The sequence below is a fragment of the Notolepis coatsorum genome (genome assembly GCF_963971535.1).
Source record: "Notolepis coatsorum genome assembly, chromosome: 12".
NCBI lineage: Eukaryota > Metazoa > Chordata > Actinopteri > Aulopiformes > Paralepididae > Notolepis > Notolepis coatsorum.
Genome location: NC_140176.1, coordinates 86,733,223 through 86,758,663, shown reverse-complemented (window position 1 = coordinate 86,758,663; position 25,441 = coordinate 86,733,223). Strand labels below are relative to the sequence as shown.

Here is a 25,441-nt window from a genome sequence, read left to right as displayed (position 1 = left end):
CCCCATCCCTATTTGCATCACCCCTCAGTGGAAGCCCCTGGCGCCTGAGGGGGGGTATAGGGGAACAGACTCAGTTAACTCTTCAATACCTGATGCTGAGGCTGAACCTGTCGTCTCTGTCTCTCTCTGACGTTTATCAGATTTAGTGGGACTGTCACTGGGACCGGCGGGACGTTTCGAAAATAAATCTGATATTTTTCTTTTCTGCGAGTGAGACATTCTGTGCTAGCAAAGTCTGACTACTAGCTCAAATCGACTGACTGCGCAAGCACTGTATCACAGTAGCTCAGTGGTTCGTGGCGCGTGGGAAGGGCGTGAGACGGGAGGTGAATACAATTAGTTGTTTCACCTGTCATTCAATCAGTCTGTGACAGTCTGTCATCACTCGAAAATCTACTCGGTTTTACACGTATGATTGTGTACATACAGTAGTGTAATGAATGAATGAAAACTTTATTTAACAGATTGGAGAATGGCTACAATACAGTACGGCTCAATACACACAATATTAAAATGGTGACGTGCTTTGAGCAGGATAAACTTATAATATACAGTGTTACAGTTATACAGTTACAGTATATACAAATATATAAATACTGCCATACATTTTTTTTTTTTTTTTTTTTTTTTTTGCAATAATTGAGAGGGGGTGCTGCAGCACCCCCCGCACCCCCCCTTCCTGCGTCCCTGAGGGAGGCTATACAGTTTCACTATTAATCAGGTTTTAATCTGTTTCTGACATCATCCATACATGCATTGAATTTATTAACCTTTGGTTTATACCAGTGACACCTCATGAGGCTCATGTTCATCATCAGATAACAGTGCTTGAACAGATAAATGCATTTTCTCAAATTCATTAATGTCAACGGCTCATTCAATTTCTCAAATCCGTCAATCAGCGCATCTCCTCAGACATTTTAAACCCAGTTACAATATCACAATAAGGTGTGAGTGACTGATACAATTCAACAATCCACAGATTCAGATTCCTCATAATTCATAATCCACAGTCCACACATAAAGACGCTTCAATTTATGCTTGAATGAAACACAATCCGGGCGCTCCGTTAAGCAAATACATCAACAGCGAAGAATATTAAACTAATCAGAGCCAAACGCCCGATAGGTTTCATTCATTAAAAATATCCCCACGGGATTCACATTTGCAATGCTCCGCATTATTAAAATAACCACTTGTGTGTCGCGACGAGTGAGCGCCATATCCGTATAAATATGACATGCATTATTTAGGACAAAGTAAATCTATAGGCTGAATATGATTTATTATCAGCATTTTAGGTATATTATTTTACATTTCAAAAGCCCCCTCTAGAAAAACGAAGCACAAAAACATAATTCACAATGGTATAATAGATCTAGACTGTGAGAATTATTTCAGGAAGGGAGCTGCATTTCTTTGCGAGGGCGTGGCCATGGTTTATCCAGCTAACTGAACTAAACCCTGCACAGGTTCAAACTTTTTGATATGTTGCCATAGCGATTTAGACAATCCGACGTCGGGGAACGGAAAGGTCTGGCTTAAGTCAAGCTATGCTGAAAATTATCCGGCTAACTCAGTTAGCTAGGTACGAGGAACAGGGCCGCACAGAGTTGATACTCGAGGATTCCATAGAAATATACAGAAACACAGACTGATGGGAACAGTAAACATCAGTGGCACTTTTGGGGTTAGAGCTCTACACACTTTATTTATTTATTTTTTCTGAATTAAGGTATTGCCAATTGTCGGAGATTGGCTTTGAGCCATAAATATTGGATCTGATTAAATTTTATTTTGTTTTCTTTATTTATTATTATTATAATTTTTTGCTATATAAAACAGCACTTAAAAGTGAACTGTATTATTTTTTTCTTTTTTGAGAAAGTCCTTGAATTTAATTTTGCAATGTCTGTGGGAACCCTGGAGGGAGGGGGGGAGGGCGAAAATATAAAATGTGCCATTCAATGCGTACTGTAAAAAAATAAGAGCTCTGCACACTGAAGTCTAACATTATTCCAAGGTGAATCGGACCAAGTTCCTAAAAAGACTGGTCATGATCAAACGATACCAGACACAATAGTGCCTCATCTTTTACTATTAAACTCTCACTTCTCTCACTTTCACAGTAAGGTTTATGAAGGAAATGAAGCGACAGAGCGTTACTGGCTACTGGCTAGAGAGTATCCACATTCCATTGAAAAATGCATTATAACTTTGAAAATCAAATATCACACAAAAGAAATCTCTATTTTAGGTTAAAGTGGGACGTGATTAAACGGTTAAAGTTAAGGCAAGGGTTAGGTTTATAAACAGTGAGGTTAAGGTAAGGGTTAGGTTTATAAAGGTAAGGGTTAGGTTTATAAACTACCTATGAAAAATCTACTAAATATGCATACCTTGTAGACATGACATTAAGTGTGCAGACTCAGGCCCCCACATGGTTCACAGGCCTGTTTCTGGCAACCCTTCCTTCTACATAAATATGTGTTTGTTTTGATGAGCTGGGGTCCCAGGTCAAGGTTGAATTTACTCTGTTTGGGTCTTGAAGAATCTGATACTGCGACACAAAGCCCTTTTTCCAAACTGCACAGCACTTGAAATGGTCACACCGGCCTGTTTTCCGCACTACGATAATACCATGTGTACATGGTGTGTTTATTTGTTGAATGCTGATTGTTGTTGCTGAATAGTTTGATTGATAGCATTTTATTGTTGTATGTTAGCTATGTATTTGAATGTGTAATTTATTTGATTAAAACACTTCAAATATGCACACTGAATATCGGCATTTTGTTTATAGTAACCATCACTCACTCTCTTACTCACACACACACACACACCAAAACACTGGGACGGTGTTGTGGCTAGAAAACACCCACCGGTTTTCAAGCTGTCACTCATTTAGGGATTGACCAGATTTATCCATGACCTCAGGAGAAACATTGCTGAATAACTCAACCAGAGCAAAATTAGGAGAATTATTTTCTGTAGTAAGAAGATTTGGGATGATATATTATGCAAGTTCTTGGATTCCCTGAATATTCCCTGGCTTTACCTTTTTTATTGCCAAAATACACATTTAATCTAATATGAGGTTAAAATCTGGGTAACATAAATTCAGAGATTTGTTTCTAAACGCATTGTACGTATTTCAATATATTTGCTGAAAATGTTTAAAAAGACTGAACTATTATACTGAATTGTGGAGTTAGACCGGCTACTGTTTTTCACCATTTTTGTGTTCATGATTTTTTGGGCGGACCTGAAATCATGGCTCAATGGGGCGACTTGTCCCCTAACACTATATAAAAGGGCATTAGCAGCATGGTTCTCCTGGGGTTGATTTGATTGATTGAAAACTTTATTATAATATACTAACAACTGCTAAGAGGATGAAGACCAGAAAAAGACTTTCGTCTTGTTTACATAAGGGTCCTCCATTTTCAATTCATCAAGACATTTATGAAATACAAGACATACAAATATACGGTACTGTGTAAGAAAAAGAGATCATAGAAAATATATACCGAAGGTGAAGAAACTACATTGGAAGGGGTTGGGTGGGTGTGGGGGATTTTGACATTTTCTTAACGATTAGGATAACCAGGAGACTATCGCATAGAAAAGCTAACTAACGGTTTCATGTAGTTGAATGAAAAATGCTTTTCAATTATTCAAACAATTAGTGCCATACTCCGGGAGCCAGGTATAGTAGAATAAAAACACAAATTTGGGTGAAATTGATTAGTCAAGCTTTCTAACCCAAGTAGGGTCCATTTGATAGATTTATATATAGCAAAGAAAATTGTGAATGAACGGGGGGAAATGGCAGTTGAGTTGAAAGGGAGCCGTCAATCAAGTGTGGTCTGACCACGCCCCCACAATCCTGAAAGGTGGAGTCTCCCGCGTACTTCACCGGTGGCCATCTTTGCGAGGGTGGACTACTGCTTTAAGGTGATGATCTTCACAAACAAAAGTACTCTTAACTCGCTGAAATCTTGATGGATTTACAAACGTTATTAATTAACATGGCTATGATAATTTTTTTCATATCAAAGTCCATTATAAGTATGCAGTATGATAACTACATCTCTGACGTTTTTAACAAACCAAACGGTTGAAAATTGAGCAAGCTATGGTTATTTCAATAGTACATGCACTATAGACATTCATGTCATGAGTGGGCGTGCTCCACCCTCACAAGATGGCCGCTATGTGGCAATGTCGGTCTCCGTTGGCCAGCAGCGGGGTAAGCCATCTAGTGCTATATATCTATGATTACAGCCATAGATATATATATATCTTTATACAACGGCATGCAAATTTCTCGATTCTGATTGGCTGAAACAGTCAACTTACACGTGGGTATTTGTAATAACCCCACGCTCTTGGTCCCAGGACCCGCCCACAACCGCATTACTATCACTCCGCCATGCGAGTTTTTAGAAGTGAAAGCAAGATGGCGGACACGCCGGACAATAATCTTTACGAAAGGATATGGTGATAGGGTCATAAAGACTAAATGAAAAACGATTCTGTCACGGCGAATGTGTTAGTTTCTTAAACAATGTTGGATGATGTAATTGATGGGTCATGAGTCATTGTGGAACAAAATAAAAATCGTGCGAATTGATTGATTGATTGATTAATTGCAAATTTTATTACTGTCCGCCTTGTTTCCAACTGGTTAAGTTTAGGCACTCTTTCAAAGTTGGTTAAGGTTAGTGTTTATATGTCCCACCCTCTGGCCTCTGAAGTTGCTAATGTCTTTTTAATTTGGGCCTCACAGGGTTAACCTCTTAAGCTCGAGATATACAGTAAAAGTGTATATTTTCAGCATTACGTTTGTTTATCAATTATTTTAACTGTTATTAGTGAAATATAAGATTATAGAAATCTCAGGGCATTGAGTCGGAAACCGGCGCATATTGACAGGAGGAAGTGGCACAGCAAAAAGTGAGTGTAGTCTTTTGAAGGAAGAGACTCAGGGCTTTCGAATTTCAGAAAACTACCCTACCCAGCTCACACCAGCCCCTGTCAATCATCTGACTTCTGGATTTACTTTTTTATTTCTCTTATTTTTTGGGATTATCTCCCACAAACCTGAACGTTATTGCCATAAAACAGAACACAGTTAGTTTCTCTACCTTTCTGTGAACGTCTTGCAAGAAACGGTGTTGCAATACGATGAAAAATGGTGGAGAAATTTACATTATAAAAAAGATGGCAGAATTCAGTACTATATCTACAAAACCTTCTGTTTAATCATCTTCCCTTTATTCATTTGCTTAGATTTTTCAGGTCTGGTCAATTTTAGCATGGTGTTATTCACAGTCAAAGATAATTTTTTTTTTAAATAGAATTGATATTCTCCTTTGGTTCATTACAATTTACTCAAGCCTAGTAACAGACACACTATTTCTGACACTGATCCATATATGTCCCTAGATTCAGATACCAAGAACATGCAAATGGGCCATTTAAAAAAAAATGTTTATTCTACGTCCTTATGGAATGAGTGACATAAAAAAAAATTTTAAATGTAAAAAAGAAATATATATATATATTATAATTATTAATTTTTTTTATGGATGGAAGAGCCGCACATTGACGGGCAAAGAGCCGCATGGGGCTCGCGAGCCGCGGGTTGGCCACCCCTGCGCTAAACCCTGCAAAGGAAGCGTAGGTAAGCCCTAGGATGGAAGATCGGGGATGCGAATACGCATCCTACAGGTCTATGGAGGAGAACCAGGCCCCCACCTGACAGTGTTCAACAGGCGGGAGACGGTCCAAAATGCTGAACCTTCCATGGGACAGGTCCAGCATGGGTCTGACACCCGCGAGGAAACGCCACGACGATGGCTTGCTTCACCCACAGAGATTGGATCTAGTTGACCAGAGCTGTCACTGCTGGTGACCCTGACAATAGGGTCTGTACCAAACCTGAAAACGGGTGGGGTTGTGTAAACACAAGTCCCCGCCTCAGCGTTCTCTCCATCCACCTCGACATATGGTACTGCTGTAGCCATATGTGATGATACTCCCAAAACGCACCCGCCGCCATTTGGCGCTGGTCCGCTAGGAACTGTAGATAGGCGGCCCGGTCCCACCCGCTGTGCGTAGCCAACCCTGGACCCGCTAATTGTGCGAGCAGAGCGTTCCGTGGAGTCGGGACATCGGACCCTTGCACTACCCATGAGGCAATCGCACCCAAGGGGGGACCCCGACAGAAAGGGCCGGTTTGATACGGGGGAAGCTGACATCATACTAGGTGACAAAAGCTCCCCCACTGAACACCCCTCCAGCATGGACCGCTGAGGAGCTATTCTGCAGCTGGACATGCAAGGTGTGAGGCCCCCATGGGTTCCTACACACCGTAGCCCTGCAGTGATATTACTACCACCCAAATCACGCGTGCCTGCCAGACCACTGCAGGCTCTCCGGAGTGGGAGGCATCAATGTGATACCCGGCCTGGCGAAGGCAAGGTCGGGGAAACCTGCACTGTTTGCCTCAAGAGGTCTCGAGTCCCCCTGCTGACAAACTTTTGTAGTTGACAGACGTAACACCAGGCTCAACCAAACACAGACGCAGAACGTGTGGCGTGGGAGCCGCTTGACAGCACAACATTCTCACGGACAGACCCAGTCTCAGCCATCAACTGGGTGTCAGCCCCTGTCCCCATGAGAAGCGAAACGCGGGGCCGCTTGCGCTTCATTGAAGACACGCGGCCTGCAGCCAAAGGAAACAAATCAGAGCCCTTATCCCACTGGTGTTGGGGGGGAGTGACCGGAGAGCGAGCTGCACACAGCTAGAGGGCGACGGTTTTTTAGGGCGTGCTCATCTAATGTAGCCGATCCCTCGACCGCCAAGGCTGTCGGCCTTGCGGTCACCTGTTGACGTTGCGCCCAGGGTACCACAGGCGGCGGAAACATGGCCGCTGGTTGAGGGCCTCGCCACAGCCGCTGGCGAGGCCGTGCTCTCACCTCTGGCTGCGCGGCGTGAGGCGGTGAGGGGCCTAGGTCAAATACCGCCCGCGCTCCAGCGGAAAGACCAAAGTCCCTCTGCAGAGAGAGGATCCCTGAGGAGGGGAACATTTTTTTTTAACTTCTCACCCCCTCAAAGGGAGACTAATCCAACCAAGATGTCTGTAAACAAGCGTTGACAGCATCCTAGCCCTCCCTGCGGTTATAGCTTGCGGCTAGGTCAAAGCTAATAACGTCAAAACCTCGCGCGATGTTTCGACGTCGGCTGGCCTTCATGGCCCCGCCACCCGACACCATTTTTGACAGAAAAAACAGCAATTCGAACAAAGTTACCAATCGCTGCTAATTCTATACTGTGGCGGTATAGGCTTAACAGCCCACCAGCCACCCACCGGGCCGACTCACCTCATGGCGTCGGCCGGGCGGGGCACTGTTCCAACATGCCAGAGGCAAAGGACTGATGCCACCTGCTTCACAAGCACGGAGCACCAGTGGTGGTTGCAACCAGCAACCTCCACTGTGGTGTGCACCCATGAAGGGGTTAATGAATAAATTAACTAAAACACCACCAACACACTGTAGAATGGGCTAGCCCATACACACAACGTTAAGGGGATGCAGACCAGAGAACACCAGTCCTGCATACCATTCATAATATTCACAAAAAGCACACCAGCCCTAGGCCTCAGCCCATTCACCCATGAAAAAGGTAAACAAGCCCCCGTCAACACTCCCAACAGTAGACACCGATCGACCGTCAGCATGAATGGTTAAGAGGAGGGAAGACCTTTTTAAAAAAGACAGCCCTCAGCGGGGAATCAAACAGAACAGTAACCCAGCATCATAGCGTTAGCCGCGCGATCCAGGATAACCGGGAAAACGGTATTCTATATAAAACGATATTCTGCCCCTTGTGCCAACACACAACTCGATTGTCTCACGGGACAACTCGAGCAGCATCACTAACGCCAGCATTGTTATGCCTAGTGCCTCAGATCCTACCTGGGCACGACCTAGCCACGACAGCTAGCCGCCGCGGCGACGTCCCTCGATCCGCTGTCAGAAGACGAGGAAACCCCAGGACAGGCCCGATGCGCTGTCAGAACGCGCCGAGAAGATTCCAGGGGCTGGCAAATCTCCGGCGAAAACCCAACATTGTTCAATTACTCTCTGCATTTCATCAACAGCTAGTTCATGGGATGCAATGCATGTCCATGATGGAAAACGAAAAAGCGGAAGGGCGAGTGTGACCATGCCTGGTGTCTTATAGGAGGACACTGGGGCGGGGCCTGGTCAAGTGCATGGGTGCATTTGTTTCGTTAATGAAGTACAGTAGGTACTGGAGATGAGGTATATCTCAATATGGCGAAAGAGCGAGACGCGATTCACCAGTACGAATATATAACCAACTTCGAAAGAGGGCCTAAACTTAACCAGTTGGAAACAGCTAATTTTATTACTGTCCGCCTTGTTTCCAACTGGTTAAGTTTAGGCCCTCTTTCAAAGTTGGTTAAGGTTAGAGTTTGTCTTTATACAACGGCATGCACATTTCTCGATTCTGATTGGCTGAAACAGTCAACTTACACGTAGTTATTTTTCATAAACCCACGCTCTTGGTCCCAGGACCCGCCCACAACCGAATTACTATCACTCCGCCGTGCGATTTTTTTGAAAAAAACAAGATGCCGGACAATAATCTTTATGAAAGGATATGGTGATAGGGTCATAACGACTAAATGGAAAACGATTCTGTCACGGCGAATGTCTTAGTTGCTTAAACAATGTTGGAAGATGTAATTGATGGATCATGAGTCATTGTGGAACAAAATAAAAATTGCACGAATTGATTGATTGATTGATTAATTGCAAAAAAAAAAAAATGTTTCTTTCTATAGAAGCAGCTGGGAGGTGCGCTGTTTTAAGTGAGCGTGGACTATTGAATTGATTGATTGATTGATTGCTAATTTTATTACTGTCCGCCTTGTTTCCAACTGGTTAAGTTTAGGCCCTCTTTCGAAGTTGGTTACGGTTAGAGTTTGTCTTTAGAGCAGGGCGATAGACCACCAGCCCTGATTCCAAACTCTAACCTTAACCAAATTCTTACAAAAAAAATAAAAATCTTATAGGGCAAATAACTTTTAAACTTTTAAACAAATAACTTAAAATTTTACCTACTATCTATAGAAGCATCTAAGAATGAAGTTCTATAGAAAGTAGGTTAAAAACTAAAGAAAATTGGATGTGTTAGTTTGTTGGATGCCTAGTTGAGAGACAGTTGGATGTGTTAGTTTGTTGGATGTCTTAGTTGAGAGACAGTTGGATGTGTTAGTTTGTTGGATGCCTAGTTGAGAGACAGTTGGATGTGTTAGTTTGTTGGATGTCTTAGTTGAGAGACAGTTGGATGTGTTAGTTTGTTGGATGTCCTACTGAGAACAGTTGGATGCACTTCCGAGCTGCTTCCACATGGAGGCAACTTCTCTTTTTTTTTTGGGAACTACTTTTTCTGGCATGGTCTAATTTTCACGCACCGGACTGCGACGTAACGTTTTATCGTTTATTTTACCTGCTCCACCAGTGCACAACACACACACATCATTTCCCGTTACCACAACGCTTTACGGTATTTTACAGCACGGTCGCAACATTACCGTGCCATCTTAAAGGGCCCCGTGAACACCGTTGTGATCCACATACACAAAATATCCCCCCCCCCACAGGGAACCCCGAAGAACATCCCCATACAGTTTAATTCATACTAACAGTCCCTGCACCCTACCTAGGTGAACCGGGTAGACTGCCAGTCACCGACATAGTCTTTTGGATTATTCTGCCACGCAACAGACTATGCTCTGACTAAAATGGTTAATGAATAAATAATCTGTAACATAAATAGTCTGTCTCTCAAGTAACATAGTCTCTCAAGTAGGCCGGTCTATTCCGGACGCGGACTGGACGGGCGTCCCGGTGAACCTGGGGCTCGACTGGCAATGGCAATGGTGAGCCCCGCTGGGCGCGGTCTGGAGAGGCCTCCAGGTGAACCTGGGGCTCGGCTGGCAATGGCGGGCTCGGCTGGCAATGGCGGGCCCCGCTGCGGCTCATCTAGCAAAACCCAGTCCTCAATATCCAGCTCTAAACCCTCCCTGGACTCTGGGTCCGAGACGGGGTCGTTTGCCACCTTCTGAACCCGGTTTGCGTGCCACCGTGATCCATCTGCCAGACGAAAGGTGGCCGGGCCCAGCCGGGCCGTGACCCGTATCGGTGCCGACCAGAAAGAGAGCAGCTTGTGGTCCGACGAATCCGGACCCAGTCTCCTTCTGTGAAGGAAGGCACTTTCACCCTCCGCCTCCTGTCGAACCGCTGCTTCATTCGACGCTGAGCATTTGCGACCCCGGCGCCCTGGCAGGGTATCACTGCCGGCGTGATGCTTGCCGGGACCCTCAGCCGATCCAGGGGAAGCTGCAACTCGCGTCCCATCATCAGGAGGGCTGGGGAACTGCCCGTAGTTGTGTGCGGCGTCGCCCTGTAGTGAAGTGTCTGATTAAATCTCTCCACCCCCCCCCCCCCCCCCCCCCCCCGTTTACCTCCGGGTGGTAGAAAGCTGTACGGACGTGGTTAATCCCCCTGGCCTCCATGAAGGTGGCAAAGTCAGCAGAGACAAACTGCGGCCCATTGTCCGTAGTGAGGGTGTCTGGAATGCCCCACCGGGCGAACAGGGCGGAGAGGAAATCTGTGACCACACGGGTAGTCACAGACCCCGAGGCGGCCACCTCTGGCCACTTGGAATGGAGGTCATAGGCAACCAGGATGAAACGCTGGTGGTGTGGGACACCATGGAGCTCCCCACAGATGTCCAGCTGGATGTGCTTCCAAGGTGCGGGTGGCCATGGCAAAGGCTGCAGAGGCGCTGGGGTCGGCGGCCCGTCTTACCGCTGAGAAGGCAGGCTGAGCAGTCCCTCACCATTGTCTCTATATCCCGGTCAATGCCCGGCCACCACACCAGATCCCTGCAGCGCTGCTTCACCCTCACGATGCCCAGGTGCCCCTCGTGCGCCATGGTCAGTATGCGTGCTCTGAGGTCACTGGGGATGATTGTGCGAAGTCCCCAAGCCACACAAACACTGCTCCAGCAGGACAGCTCATCCTTGACCCGATGAAAAGGCGCCAGCACCTCCGGGACCTTCACGGGCCACCCCCCCCTGATGTAGGTGCGGAGCTGGGCGAGTGTGGAGTCCCCCTCCGATGCAAGCTGAAAGTCCTCCAGGGAGACTGTGGCCTGGAGCGGGCCGTGAAGCTGAAGGACAAGCTCCGGTTCCATTGGATCCGGGCACGTTTTGGGTGCCGGGCCGGGGGTGGCACGGGAGAGCAGGTCAGCCACTACATTCTCCCTGCCGGGAGTGAACACTGTGGTGAAGTTATATGGCTGGAGTCTCTCCGACCAGCAGTGAATCCTCAACGGCTTGTGGCCCGACCCGGATGTAGCGAGCAGGGCGGTAAGAGCCTGGTGGTCCGTCCGCAGCGTAAAATTTCGTCTGTACACGTACATGTGCCACTGTTCACACGCCCAGACACAGGCCAGAGCCTCTCGCTCCCCCACCGAGTACTTCTGTTCCGCTGGGGAGAGAGACCGGGAGGCAAACGCCACTTGGCGCTCCACGCCCCGCTGGACCTGAGACAGTGCAGCCCCGATCGCTGTATTGGACGCATCACAGGTGACAAACGTCGGGCTCGCCAGATCGAAGAACGCGAGCACCGGTGGTGAGGTGAGCTGCGTTTTAAGTTGGCGAACAGCGATAGAGCAGGCTGGGGTCCACTCCCAGACCGCGTCCTGTTTCAGGAGCTTCCGAAGCGCGGTGGTGGTTGCAGAGTATTGGGGAAGGAAGCGAAGGTAGTAGGCTGTCATCCCTAGAAACGACGAGAGCTGCGCTGGGCAGGACAGCTCAGGCAGGCGCAGCACGGCCTCCACGTTAGACTGGAGCGGGCTGAGGCCATCAGCAGACAGGCGGAACCCCACAAACTCGATGACTGGGACAGAGAAGGTGCACTTGTCCCCATTCAGCGTGAGGTTGTGACTGGAAAGGACGTCCAGCACCCTCGCCAGGCGCTCGTCGTGGATGGCTGATGTTGCACGATGGACCACTATGTCATCCAAAAAAACGACCACGCCCGGGATGCCGGCGAAGATGTTGGCCATTATTTTTTGAAAACAGCTGGGGGCCGAGCTGAGACCAAAAGGCATGCGGGTATACCTAAACACTCCGACATGCGTCACGAAAGCCGTAAGGCTGCGACTGTCAATAACAATGCACTCTTGATTGGAAAACAACCTATAAGATTCCCTAGATGGGAAAAGCAAGGCATACACACATTAGGAGACGTTTTCAACAAACAGGGTTTTTGTAGTTTTGATGAGATATGCAAAAAAAATTATCTCACCAAGTCCTCATATTATTTTTACGCACAGTTATTGGCATGTTTGAAGGCTCACAGTGTTCCATTAAGGATACCAATTGTACACCACAGATACCACAAATTCTTCTATGAAAGAGAGACATCGAGAGGTTTTGTTTCAGATTTTTATCATCAATTACTAACGGCCTCGTATGAAACCCTACATCTAGACTCAGTCTGGAGGAGGGATATACCAGACCTGGAGATAGACTTTGACTGGCAAGAAGCCTGGGCAAATGTACGCCTTGCATCAAGGAACCCGGACCATCAACAAATCAATCTTAACTATATTCACAGGACATACTTAACTCCTATAAGACTGAACAAAATGGGTCTTAAACAAGACTCCAAATGCTCCTTATGTACAAATGGGGACGAAGGGACATTTATGCACATGTACTGGGACTGCCCACCAGTTAAGATATTTTGAAAAGAAGTGACCCAGCAATTGTCAAATCTCTTAACTCTGGATATACATGTACACCCCTCTGTATTACTGCTGAATGATGTCTTTGAGCATGCAGTACCTCCACAGCTAAAGAGATTGGTTTTATCCGGTATCACAGTGGCTAAAAAGCTGATAGCATCACGATGGTTTCAACCGGAAAAAATTTGCCGTAAGGTCTGGATTCTTACATATCTCGATGTGATTTATCAAGAAATATCAACAGCTAGAATTTTGGGTCTCAATGAATCCAAAATGGCAATGTGGTTAGAAGTGGTGGAGAGAATAAAAGCCAGCATATAATGGTAGTGTCTGGTTAGGAACAAATTATAATGGTTGGATTATCCAATGGGGGGTCCGGGAGAGGGGGGTACGAGCTGGAGCATATGTGTATTTGTATATCCTATTGTGTGTTGTCATGTTTGTTTATGTGTTTGTTTAAAAAATAATAAAAAAATAAAATACAAAAAAGTAGGGATGCTCGATATTGGCTTTTTTACCGATACCGATATTCCGATATTGTCCAACTCTTAATTTCCGATACCGATACGATACCGATATCAACCGATACCGATATATGCAGGGTTTCCCCCCAAAAAAACGGAATAATTTCAGGTAACTAATAATTTCACTGGATGCATTCAAAAGGCTTTCTAAATGTAAGCATTATCTGTGCAAAATATGATCATTAAAAAAGTTAAAATTAACATAAAAGTTGTTGAATTAAACCAACATGCATACTTTTGACAATAAATAAAATAAGAATTGGTTCTTACTTGCTTGCCTGGGTAAATAAAGGTTAAAATTTTTTTTTTTTTTTTTTTTTTTTTTTTTACCGATACCGATATTTTCCGATATCACATTTTACTGCCGATATCGGCCGATAATATCGGTCGGCCGATAATATCGGACATCCCTACAAAAAAGGCTGCAACTGTCAGGATGCAGTGGAACCTGCAGGTAGCCCTGGCGAAGGTCCAGTTTGGTGAAAACTGAGGAGCCGTAAAACTGTGCCGCCAGTTCCTCCACTGTGGGCAATGGGTACTTATCCGGAATCACCGCTTTGTTCACCTGCCTGAGGTCGATGCATGGACACAGTCCGCATAATTCGGTGCAGCTCCGAGAGTCCTAAAGATCCTTTGTCCCTCGGTTCCTAGGTTGTGAATGAGCAGGGCTCTCTTCCAAGCAGCATTAGTGTCGGCGAGCCCGACGGCTACTATGAACGTATTAAACGCTTCCAGCCAGTGAATCCACGGAACCGGTGGCTCGCCAGGCAGGGCGAGGAACGGAGAAAGAGGTGAAAGTAGGGAATCCATGATCCCATCCTCGTCGCCAATATTGTGTATTCAAATAACACACCGGACTGCGACGTAACGTTTTACCGTTTATTTTACCTGCTCCACCAGTGCACAACACACACACATCATTTCCCGTTACCACAACGCTTTACGGTATTTTACAGCACTGTCGCAACATTACCGTGCCATCTTAAAGGGCCCGGTGAACACCGTTGTGATCCACATACACAACACACCAGCCCTGATTCCAAACTCTAACCTTAACCAAATTCTTACAAAAATCTTATAGGGCAAAGAACCCCCCCCCCCCTATATAGGGCAAAGAAAACTTTTTTTCCCTATAGGGCAAAGAAAACTATTTTTTATTTGTTTTACCTACTTTCTATAGAAGCATCTAAGAATGAAGTTCTATAGAAAGTAGGTTAAAAACTAAAGAAAAGTTGGATGTGTTAGTTTGTTGGATGCCTAGTTGAGAGACAGTTGGATGTGTTAGTTTGTTGGATGTCTTAGTTGAGAGACAGTTGGATGTGTTAGTTTGTTGGATGCCTAGTTGAGAGACAGTTGGATGTGTTAGTTTGTTGGATGTCTTAGTTGAGAGACAGTTGGATGTGTTAGTTTGTTGGATGTCCTACTGAGAACAGTTGGATGCACTTCCGAGCTGCTTCCACATGGAGGCAACTTCTCTTTTTTTTTTGGGAACTACTTTTTCTGGCGTGGTCTAATTTTCACGCACTGGACTGCGACGTAACGTTTTATCGTTTATTTTACCTGCTCCACCAGTGCACAACACACACACATCATCTCCCGTTACCACAACGCTTTACGGTATTTTACAGCACGGTCGCAACATTACCATGCCATCTTAAAGGGCCCCGTGAACACCGTTGTGATCCACATACACAAAATATCCCCCCCCCCCACAGGGAACCCAGAAGAACATCCCCATACAGTTTAATTCATACTAACAGTCCCTGCAACCTACCTAGGTGAACCGGGTAGACTGCCAGTCACCGACATAGTCTTGTGGATTATTCTGCCACGCAACAGACTATGCTCTGACTAAAATGGTTAATGAATAAATAATCTGTAACATAAATAGTCTGTCTCTCAAGTAACATAGTCTCTCAAGTAGGCCAGTTTTACCTACTTTCTATAGAAGCATCTAAGAATGAAGTTCTATAGAAAGTAGGTAAAAAAATAAAAGTTGGATGTGTTAGTTTGTTGGATGTCTAGTTGAAAGACAGTTGGATGTCTTAGTTTGTTGGATGTCTAGTTGAAAGACAGTTGGATGTCTTAGTTTGTTGGATGCCTAGTTGAAAGACAGTTGGATGTCTTAGTTTGTTGGATGTCTTAGACTAAGACATCCAACAAACTAAGACATCCAACTGTCTCTCAACTAAGACTCTTAGTTGAGAGACAGTTGGATGTCTTAGTTTGTTGGATGTCTTACTGAGAACAGTTGGATGCACTTCCGAGCTGCTTCCACATGGAGGCAACTTCTCTTATTTTTTTTTGGGAACTACTTTTTCTGGCGGATGGTTTTTTCAATAAATCTTCAATTAATGTGTGTTTATTGTATAGCAATAAGGTTGGATGAATGTGCCAGTTGTATAATGCTTTAATGATTACAGCTGAGCAGTGTATGTATGCTCTCCATGTTTCTCCCATCTATATAAAGTACCAAACAACAGACAACAAGTTGTCATGTTGTCATTCCTTTTAGAGGTTACCAATATAATATTAGATTATTTTCAGCAGATCAGATATTGTGGTTGAGATATTACTTTTACTTTAAAACTAATTTCAGATTTAGTCTGAAGTTTTGAATCGTTTCATTATGCCTTTGCCATAAAAAGGTATGTGTGGTAAAAAAAAAAAAAATACAAGGTATAAAAGTTAGATTTTCTAAGTGCATGTCTATGGCTTGGGGGAAACATGCACTTAGATACACCAGAAAGGCTTTCGAAATAGTGAAATGCCATGTTGGCCTCAATATTTTCAAAACAAATTATATGAAAAGGTTATGAAATAAACAAGACTGTGATAAAATATGTAATAAAAACGGAGCTCAACGCATACATTTGATGGTAGAAATCCGTTTGTTTCGCGGTCTCGTGACATCAGAGTGTCTTCGAGAATGCGAGTGGCTGCTGGCAGATTTAGATTTATCTGCCGACGACTTTTATTTTGAAAAAAAAAAAAAAAAAAAAAAAAAAAGGCAGACAAACTCTACCGGAAGTGCTGTTATACTTTTACAGCATATCGCCGATGCTAGCTGTGGGCTAATAACACTTACGCTTGTTATTCACCAGTAAAATGTTGACCTCATAAGAGTCTGTTACTGTCAGAAGCCACACAGACGGTAAGGAACATTATCTTTGTTCAATCGTACAGTTTGCACTCGCAGCTGTGAATGATTTAACAGATGGAAACGAAGGAGCTAACGTTAAGCTAACGTGGCTGTGTTGGGAAATGGTCGCTGGTGGATCATCTCACGTTAAAACGATAGAACGAAACGAGGTGTGTGAGGAGAGGAGATATAGTTCGATATCATCAATAAGATCATGTTCTTATTTCACTTGTGGTTTTATTGGTAACGGACTTGGAACGAGCTGTTATTCGCTTGGACGCATCTGCCCAGATGTTAGGCCGCTGAATAGAAAACTATGAAAGGGGAAATGAACAGTATGTACACAAGGTGTCCTAACTGGCCATACGTTGTAATCCGTGCAGGTTTTGGTGGTTATTAAGCGCCAGACACATCAGTGGTCAGACATTCCTAATAGTTCTCGAGTTTTGCAGCTGTTAGTTCGCCTGCTGCTGGACGACTGACCACTGTCTGGCAAGAACAACTGGCCGAGGCAGTTAGTGGGGGGGGGGTATGAAGTCTGTCACCGAGGGGCGCGGCTTTTTCTGACGCGGTAGTGTGATAGTAAAGGGTTAACTTTCTGTGTAGTGTGGCAGTGAAAGGATTAACCTGCTGTCGTGTGGCAGTGAAAGGGTTAACCGTCTGTGTATTGTCACAGTGAAAGGGTTAACCTTCTGTAGTGTGGCAGTGCCCGCTACTGTTCCTAATTTATGCAAATGACATGTCGTCAGCTTGTGACTGCAACTTGTTCCTGTTTGCGGACGACTCAGCCCTGCTGGTCTCTGACAAGAACAAGTTACAGGTTGAAAAAACCCTCAGCTCGGAACTAGGCAGAATCTGCATATGGCTCGCTGATAACAAACTATCATTACACATGGGCAAAACAGAGTCCATTCTCTTCGGTTCAAATAACAAACTCAGCAAGACAGACGGCTTCTCGGTTACAGTGGGTGACAATATTGTCACAAGGAAAGATGAAATTACCTACCTGGGTTCCATCCTAGAGGCTAATCTCTCCTGTGACAAAATGGCATCCAATGTAATAAAAAAAGTCAACCAACGAACTCGATTCTTGTACCGGATCTCCTCTCTGGTAAACAAGAATACCCTGAAGACTCTGGCAGGAGCACTCATTCAGGGGTACTACGACTATGCTTGCACCTCATGGTACCAAAGCACCTCAAAGGCGCTAAAAACAAAATTACAAACATCTCAAAACAAACTGGTCAGACTACTGCTTGACCTTACTCCTAGAACCCACCTCACCCCTGCCCACTTTGACAACCTAGGATGGCTTAGAGTAGACGACAGAGTACAGCAACTTGCAATGGGCCTGGTCTATAAGATACACTACACGACCAAGGTACCCATGTACATGTCAAAATACTTCCCAAAGGTCAGTGAATACCACGATCACAACACCAGAGGGAGCTCCACAAATCATGTTAAACCCAGATTCGGCTCAAATAAGGGACTAAACACGTTTCGCAATTATGCCACATCAATGTGGAACGCCCTACCCAAAGCTGTAAAGGAATGTGGATCACTACCCACTTTCAAAACCTCTCTCAAGGGACACCTACGGGAGACTGCAATTCAACACTGGCCCCTGTAAATATCCTAACCCAACCCCCTCCAATGTACAGTCATTTACCTAGTATGGTTTTGTCAATAGTCCAATGTACAATTTTGTTTGTTTGTACAGTGTCTCCTCCCCCCCCCCTCAATGTACAGTTTTGCTTGTTTATACAGTGTGCCCCCCCCCCCCCAACCACCTCCAATGTAAATTACCCAGTATGGTTGTCAATATCCCAATGTACCCAACCCCCCCCACCCAACCTCCTCCAATGTACAGTTTCTACGTCAAATGTATATACTCCCTTTTCTTGACTCCTTCTGTAACACAAACAGTACTGTATTTGCAAATCTGGTATGTCATAAATGTATAGATGTAGCAGTACTGACTATCTGTATGTCATGTATGTCATATATGTCCTGATGAATTGAAAATGGGGGACCCTGATGTAAACAAGACGAAAGTCTTTCTCTGGTCTGCATCCCCTTAACAATTGTGTGTATTGAGCTGTACTGTATTGTACCCATTCTGCAATCTGTTAATAAAGTTTTCAATCAATCAATCAATCAATCAATCAAAGGGTTAACCTTCTGTAGTGTGGTAGTGAAAGGGTTAACCTTCTGTGTATTGTCACAGTGAAAGGGTTAACCTTCTGTAGTGTGGCAGTGAAAGGGTTAACCTTCTGTAGTGTGGTAGTGAAAGGTTAACCTTCTGTAGTGTGGCAGTGAAAGGGTTAACCTTCTGTGTATTGTCACAGTGAAAGGGTTTTAACCGTTTGGTTAAGCGGAGTGCGTTGCGGTGGAGATTGAATTGGAACTCTCAAGTTGACACAGTTCATCTCTAGCCTCGTGTAGGCATATTTATTTATCAGGCGAGAGAGATGCGGTTGTGCTGCCGCTCTTTATAGCAATAAGAATTAATAGACCGAAAAACAGGTAGTGGTACAGGTAATAATACAAAAGGTAACGTCAGTGACGTCACGTCCTGGACATACTACATACAACATCGCCCTCTGTAGGACACAATTAGTAAGAGCGCACATAATAATACATTTAAAGGGGACATGCATTGCCATTCCTAGCACTATTTGGGCAACTTTACACAATTCCTGTGAGTCTATTGAACACATCTGTAAGCTTTTATTCAAAAAAATTCATTGTTTTATATTTCTAATCAAGTACTCAAAAGCCAAATTTTTCTCACTTTGGATTTCAGGCTGTGTTGGCCCCTCCCATAAGCACTTTGAGTGACAGCAAGCAAGCAAGCAAGCAAGCAAGCTTATTTATAAGGGTCACAAAGTGCTTCACATAGTAAAAACATCAATAAAATGCAAAAGATAGCAGCATGGTAATAGAAAATAATTAAAAACGTGAAAGATCAGGAAAAGCCAAAACAGATAAAAAGACATAAAATATTTACATAGAGCATAATTCGCCAAACGCTTGTTTAAACAGCACAGTCTTTAGCTGCTTTTTAAAAGTGTTTACAGAGACCACAGATCTAAGGTCCAAGGGCAGAGCATTCCACAACCTGGGGGCCACGGTTTCGAATGCTCTGTCCCCTTTTTTCTTCAATCTAGACAGGGGGACAGCCAGCAAGCCCTGTACAGACGACCTGAGCGATCTGTTCGTGGTGTATGGACGCAGTAGGTCGCAGATGTAGGCAGGTGCCTGACCAAGGAGTGCTCTATAGGTGATGACCAGTTTTAAAAGTGTATTTATCTTATCGTATAGTAGCAGAGAGAAGCTGAGGAGAATCAACCAGCAACAAAAGCTAAATTTGTTAAAAAAAAAGAAAAAAAAATTATTATAATTTTTATTTATTTTTTTGGTATCGAAGTATCGATACTTTTTCAAGGTATCGTATCGAAGTCGAAATTCCAGTATCGTGACAACACTATGCCCACTCGAATTTAGCTTATTGTGGTAGTACATAACACAGGCATTAAAGCGTTCCGTCTTGAGACGGATATCCATCCATTTGATTTGTAGTTCCGTCATTTGATTCGGAGTCGTGACGGATTTTAACCTGAGCCAATCAGAGGCGTCAAATATCATGAAAAGGGGCTTTTTTTCCTGCCGCGGCAAGCAGTCATAGCCTGTGTGAAAAAAAGATTTGTGTGTGAAGTGAATCTGGGCCACGCTATTCAACTTGGTAGTTGTAGTCTATTGTGCGATTAAATACCATGTCCCCGTCTGTGTAGAGTCCATACATCCAACACCAAATCCCATAATTCCTAGCGAACAATCGAATCGAAACTGAATGTGGCATCGCCGAACTTCCTTTCAATAAGTTTAAGCCGCTAATTTTGCTCTGCAAGAAGAACGGAGCGGATATCAGTCCATCTTATGACAACCACGTCCGATGTGGAGAGATGATAAGAGACCATAGCCGATTAAATTAAGTCTGATCTGGCAGTGATGATTACAATGACGGGGACACGGACACTTCTAACGTTCAGCCATGTATTAGGTGAGTAGCCCACTATTAGGACGTTTTTCAATACTTAAATACTGTCTACTTAAATTTCCCCCCGGGGATCAATAAAGTATCAACCTATCTATCTAATAATGAGACAATATGCAAATAAGATAATACTAATAATTGTCACGGTTCCCCGTATGAAAGTGGCTTGCAACTTACTGCTGGTAAAATCACTGTTTATTTCTCGTTTTGCATAGTATTACATTCCTCTTCTATAAAGTCCCACCGTAAGAGCTATGGCCTCATACAGGTCCATTAAACCTTTTTGATTCGAGTTTTTCCTTCGAACTAAATTGAACTGAACATTTCACTGTCAAAAGCGCAAACTTAAACAAGGTTGCGTCGCAACACTGTTTTCAAAATAAAGGTCACATATACACATACCGTAGTAGGCCTCTCAATTCTTATAAAAAAAGTCCCGGACGGATATACATAAACATTCATTGGCATAGATCTCTATAAATGGCCCAACACATTGATCACTTTAGGCACACCCTGAAACCAGTAACATCACAAATATGAAGCGGGTAATTACCCATCAAAATAATAAACCTTTCATGGGGTTATTTACAATAATAATAATTCATTTTATTTATAAAGCACTTTTCATTGTGAAACAAAGGTATGCAGAGTTTCTTGTCCTCCTGATTAATGCAATGGTGTGTGTGTGTGTGTGTTGTGGTGATCTCATTCAAGGAGCACTACAAGCGCGTGCACACACACACACACACACACAGTTTGTTGTTTTTGTTCTATTAGTGATTTACACACTTTCTCAGTTGGTTCATTATAAAAAAAACGCACTTAAATGTTAAATAAAAGGACCACAGTAATGAGTCAGGAGGAACATATTTCTTTGCACTATAATGGTAAAATAGTTATTTAAAAATGTGCCCCTAAAAAATATTCTGTGCCCCTAGTGCCCCTAGTGAAAAAGCTTAGCGTACAGCCCTGCCTAATAAAATAAATTTGCGAGAGGACGTTTGAAGAGACTGGCTAGGGCCTAGGCTACTGGGGGCTGTCTGTAGTGGTGAGTTGTTAACTTGTTCCGTGTGCCGCAACTATGTCAAAAAGAAAAACAGAAACAACACATTTGTCATTGTCGTGTTACTTCACAGTACCCCCTCATAATGTACAGTCTCCTCCCCATATGTATATAATCTCTGTTAGGATCTATGGGTAACAGTTAGGGATGGGTACCTTTCACATTTGAACCGATACCGGTACCGGTACCTGTGAATCGATACCGGTACCCAACGGTACCCTTTTTCGGTACTTTAGGCTACGTTTAGACGAGCGTTTTGTGAACAAAAACCGCAAAAGTCATCTTGCGGTTTCACTTTTAATTTTACGTTTAGACGAGCGTTTTGGGGTGGAATTCTCCGTGCAGACGACGCTGTAACGACGGAGCCCCGCTGTCACACGATTGGCGCATATGTCACATGACGTGCTGTGAAGACCCGCCCTACTCTGCCTCTGATTCGCAGACTGTGGATGGGGAATGTGATTGGACCAAAGCAGAGTCACTCGCAGACAGTGGGTCCACTCACTAGGGCTGCACGATTAATCGTTTTTTAATTGAAATCGCGATTTGGAATGATGCAATTATCAAATCGCCAAGCCTGCAATTAATTTTTTTTTTTTCTTTTTTTTCTTTAACCAGGAAGTCCCATTGAGATACACAATCTCCTTTGCAAGGTAGACCTGGCCAAGATGACAGCAATAACATTTGCAATACATCACACAGCAATAAAATGTGCGATACATCACACAAGAACATAATAAATGTGCATGTATACAATACATCACATGTAAACACAAAGCAGAATAGTCTACATCAGGGGTGGGCAACTTTGTATATGGTGAGGGCCACAAAATGTCCACAATCAATCTGGGGGGCCGCATTGTTTATCGGCAGTCCCGCCAGTAGTACCCCATCACTCAAATAGCCCATAATAGTCACAGATGTGATAAATAAGGTATATAAACAATTATAATTTGTTGTAACTTTGTTTTTATTCCATTTCAAATGCATTTAGTAATGCAATTTCAACTTTATGAATTTATAAACAGCTGAATTTAAAAGTATTGCTGTAACCCCAAATATATACAAAAATGATGAATTATAATTAAGGCTTCTAATAAAATAAATGTATGAACTTAAAGCCCACTGCTCAACAAACACAAAGCAGCATTCCTGCTGCATTTCACTACAACAGTAAATCAAAAGTGCAATAATAAATGATTTTGTTAAATGTATAAACTTTTATCCTGCTACTAAACAAAACATTATAACACTGAAATGCATGTTATGGATATGAAGCACTCAGGAATGTTTTGTTTAGTAGCAGGATACAAGTTTATACATTTAACAAAATCATTTATTATTGCACTTTTGATTTACTGTTGTAGTGAAATGCAGCAGGAATGCTGCTTTGTGTTTGTGTTATTAGTGTTATCTGAACACTACAAAAGTAAACAAGTAAAGTGCAAGTAAAGTAAAGTGCAATACTACATGCCTCCCATTGACCCTTAATCAAACTGGCATGACATTCACCCTCGCCCCACAGTGGGTCAATAATGGTTATAATAATAATAATAATAATAATGGTCCCCTCTCTACACCTCTCCATCATCCCCCCCCCTCTCTACACCTCTTCATCATCTCTCCCCCCCCTCTCTACACCTCTTCATCATCTCCTTCCCCCCCTCTACACCTCTTCATCATCTCCTCCCCCCCCTGTCTTTAATGAGACACTTGTGGTCTCTCCATTTGGCGCACAATAGCAGGAATGTCAACTTCAATGTTTGTGCATGCAATCTGTATCAGATGAAATAATGTTTCATCCGACAGCCTGTTTCTCTCCTTTGACTTGATGTGCTTCATGTTTGAGAAATTGCTCTCACATATGTATGTGCTCCCAAACATACTGGCCATAGAGAGGGCAAAGTCCCTGAGGAGTGGGAAGCGGGGCTCAGGTAGCAGTTTCCAAAACGAAATTCCCCTCTCATTTCTCTTTGCTTGAAAAAAAGGATCTGACTGTAGCTCGCACAGTTCAAGCTGCAACGGTGGGGGCTGCTCTGACACCGTAGCGGTGAGGGGGCCGGCAAACAGCGCTATCCGTGACTGCATGCCGTTGAAATCTTCAAACCGATCATTGAATTGCATTTGCAGTGTTTCAATGTCGCTCCTGTACTTTCCGACGGCTCAGCCATCGGATTTCTGTGTGTAGCTGCAAGTCGCCATAATCAGTGTCCATCTCTTCCAAAAAGGAGACAAACTTTCTATGGTTTAGTGACCTGTTGCCTCCACGAATTAGATTGGTAACCTTGGTAACCAAATCCATAACATGGCTGTATTCAAGCTTCTTGGCACAGAGAGCCTCCTATATCAGATAAAAAAAAAAGAAAAACGATTTAACGACTCTCGCATATAATTTGACTACACTCGACTCGCATTGGTCATTATAGTGACGCACAATAGATGGAAATTATGTTAGCGAACTTACCTGATGTATAATGCAGTGCAGCATTGGACACTCAACGCCACTCTGCCTTAGAAGCCCGGCGAATCCATCGGTAACAACAGCCGACAGTTTATCAAAACCCCCATATTGCTGCACGGCACTTTCAACAGCGTTGAATATGTGCACACTAGGGCTGACCCCTATTAGTCAAATAGTCGACTAATCGATCGAAAGGAGTCATAGTTGACTGCCAACTCTTCTTAGTCGAATACAATACAAAAAAATAAAAAAATAAAAAAAATATAAAAATATTATAATATTTTTTATTTTTATTTTTAATATTGGCCTGGGGCCGCATGGAACGTCGGTGAGGGCCGCATGCGGCCCGCGGGCCGCCAGTTGCCCCTCCCTGGTCTACATGATAGTAAAAGTGTATAATACAGGGTAATACAGTAATTTTGCAGTTGGGACCCGACTACAGAAAGCAGCAACATTCTTCTTGTAATTTTTTTTTTAAATATGTTATAATCGCATCGCAAATCGCAATCGCAATATCTGTCAGAATAATCGCAATTAGATTATTTCCCAAAATCGTGCAGCCCTACCACTCACGCCGCGGGACAGATTCTTGTGTATTTAACCCTTTCACTGCCACACGACAGCCGGTTGTGTGATAGTAAAGGGTTAACCTTCTGTCGTGTGGCAGTGAAAGGGTTAAAAGTACTGCCAATGTAGCCTTCAGGTGATCTCCGTTGATAATAGTCAGACATGCTTTGTTTACGTCTCGGCTACTGGCGCATACCTGCTACCTGTGACGTAAGCAGTACGCGCGACCAGAGCCGTGACAACCCTTTCGTCATCGTTTTAACAGATTTATACGGTTTAACAGTTTAGACGAGAGCGCAAAGCTTTTGCGTTTCTAGGAATTCCACCCTGGAAGGTAGTCTCACTTTTTTGCGGTTTCACCCCGTAAAAACGCCGTTTCCGTATAAACGAAAGGCACATCCGAAAAAATATTTTTGCGGATTCACCTGCTAGCGTTTCCGTCTAAACGGGGCCTTAGTCTCAAGAAATTTAATTTACCTACCTCAGTCGTAAAAAAAAATCCAAACTTCAAATAACTACAATTTCGACAGTTTTCGGCTTGTCATTGCTCCGACTGCTTTGTTGTTGAATCAAGTCAAATCCTAGGTAAGCATATATTGTGCGTGTGAACGTTGACATGAAAAAAAAAGTAATTTTTTCTTTTTTTTTTTCTTCGGTTTCTCACTTGATTCGATACTCGGTAGTACCGACGTGTTTCGGTTCGGTACCTCAAAAGTACCGAATTCGGTACCCATCCCTAGTAACAGTACTGTATATTTGCA

General features: G+C 43.7%; 1 protein-coding gene across 1 annotated transcript in view; it reads left to right on the top strand.

Moving 5' to 3' along the window:
- LOC311237957 (kinesin-like protein KIF27) overlaps positions 1-9,747 on the top strand; it is a gene marked incomplete at both ends in the record, with an annotated part of 49,258 nt that extends 39,511 nt beyond the window's left edge. Inside the window, one exon of the mRNA XM_084325931.1 lies at positions 9,706-9,747. Within this exon, the coding sequence (XP_084182057.1) occupies positions 9,706-9,747 (42 nt within the window). The remainder of the gene's footprint in view (positions 1-9,705) is intronic.
- Positions 9,748-25,441: the final 15,694 nt, after the last annotated feature.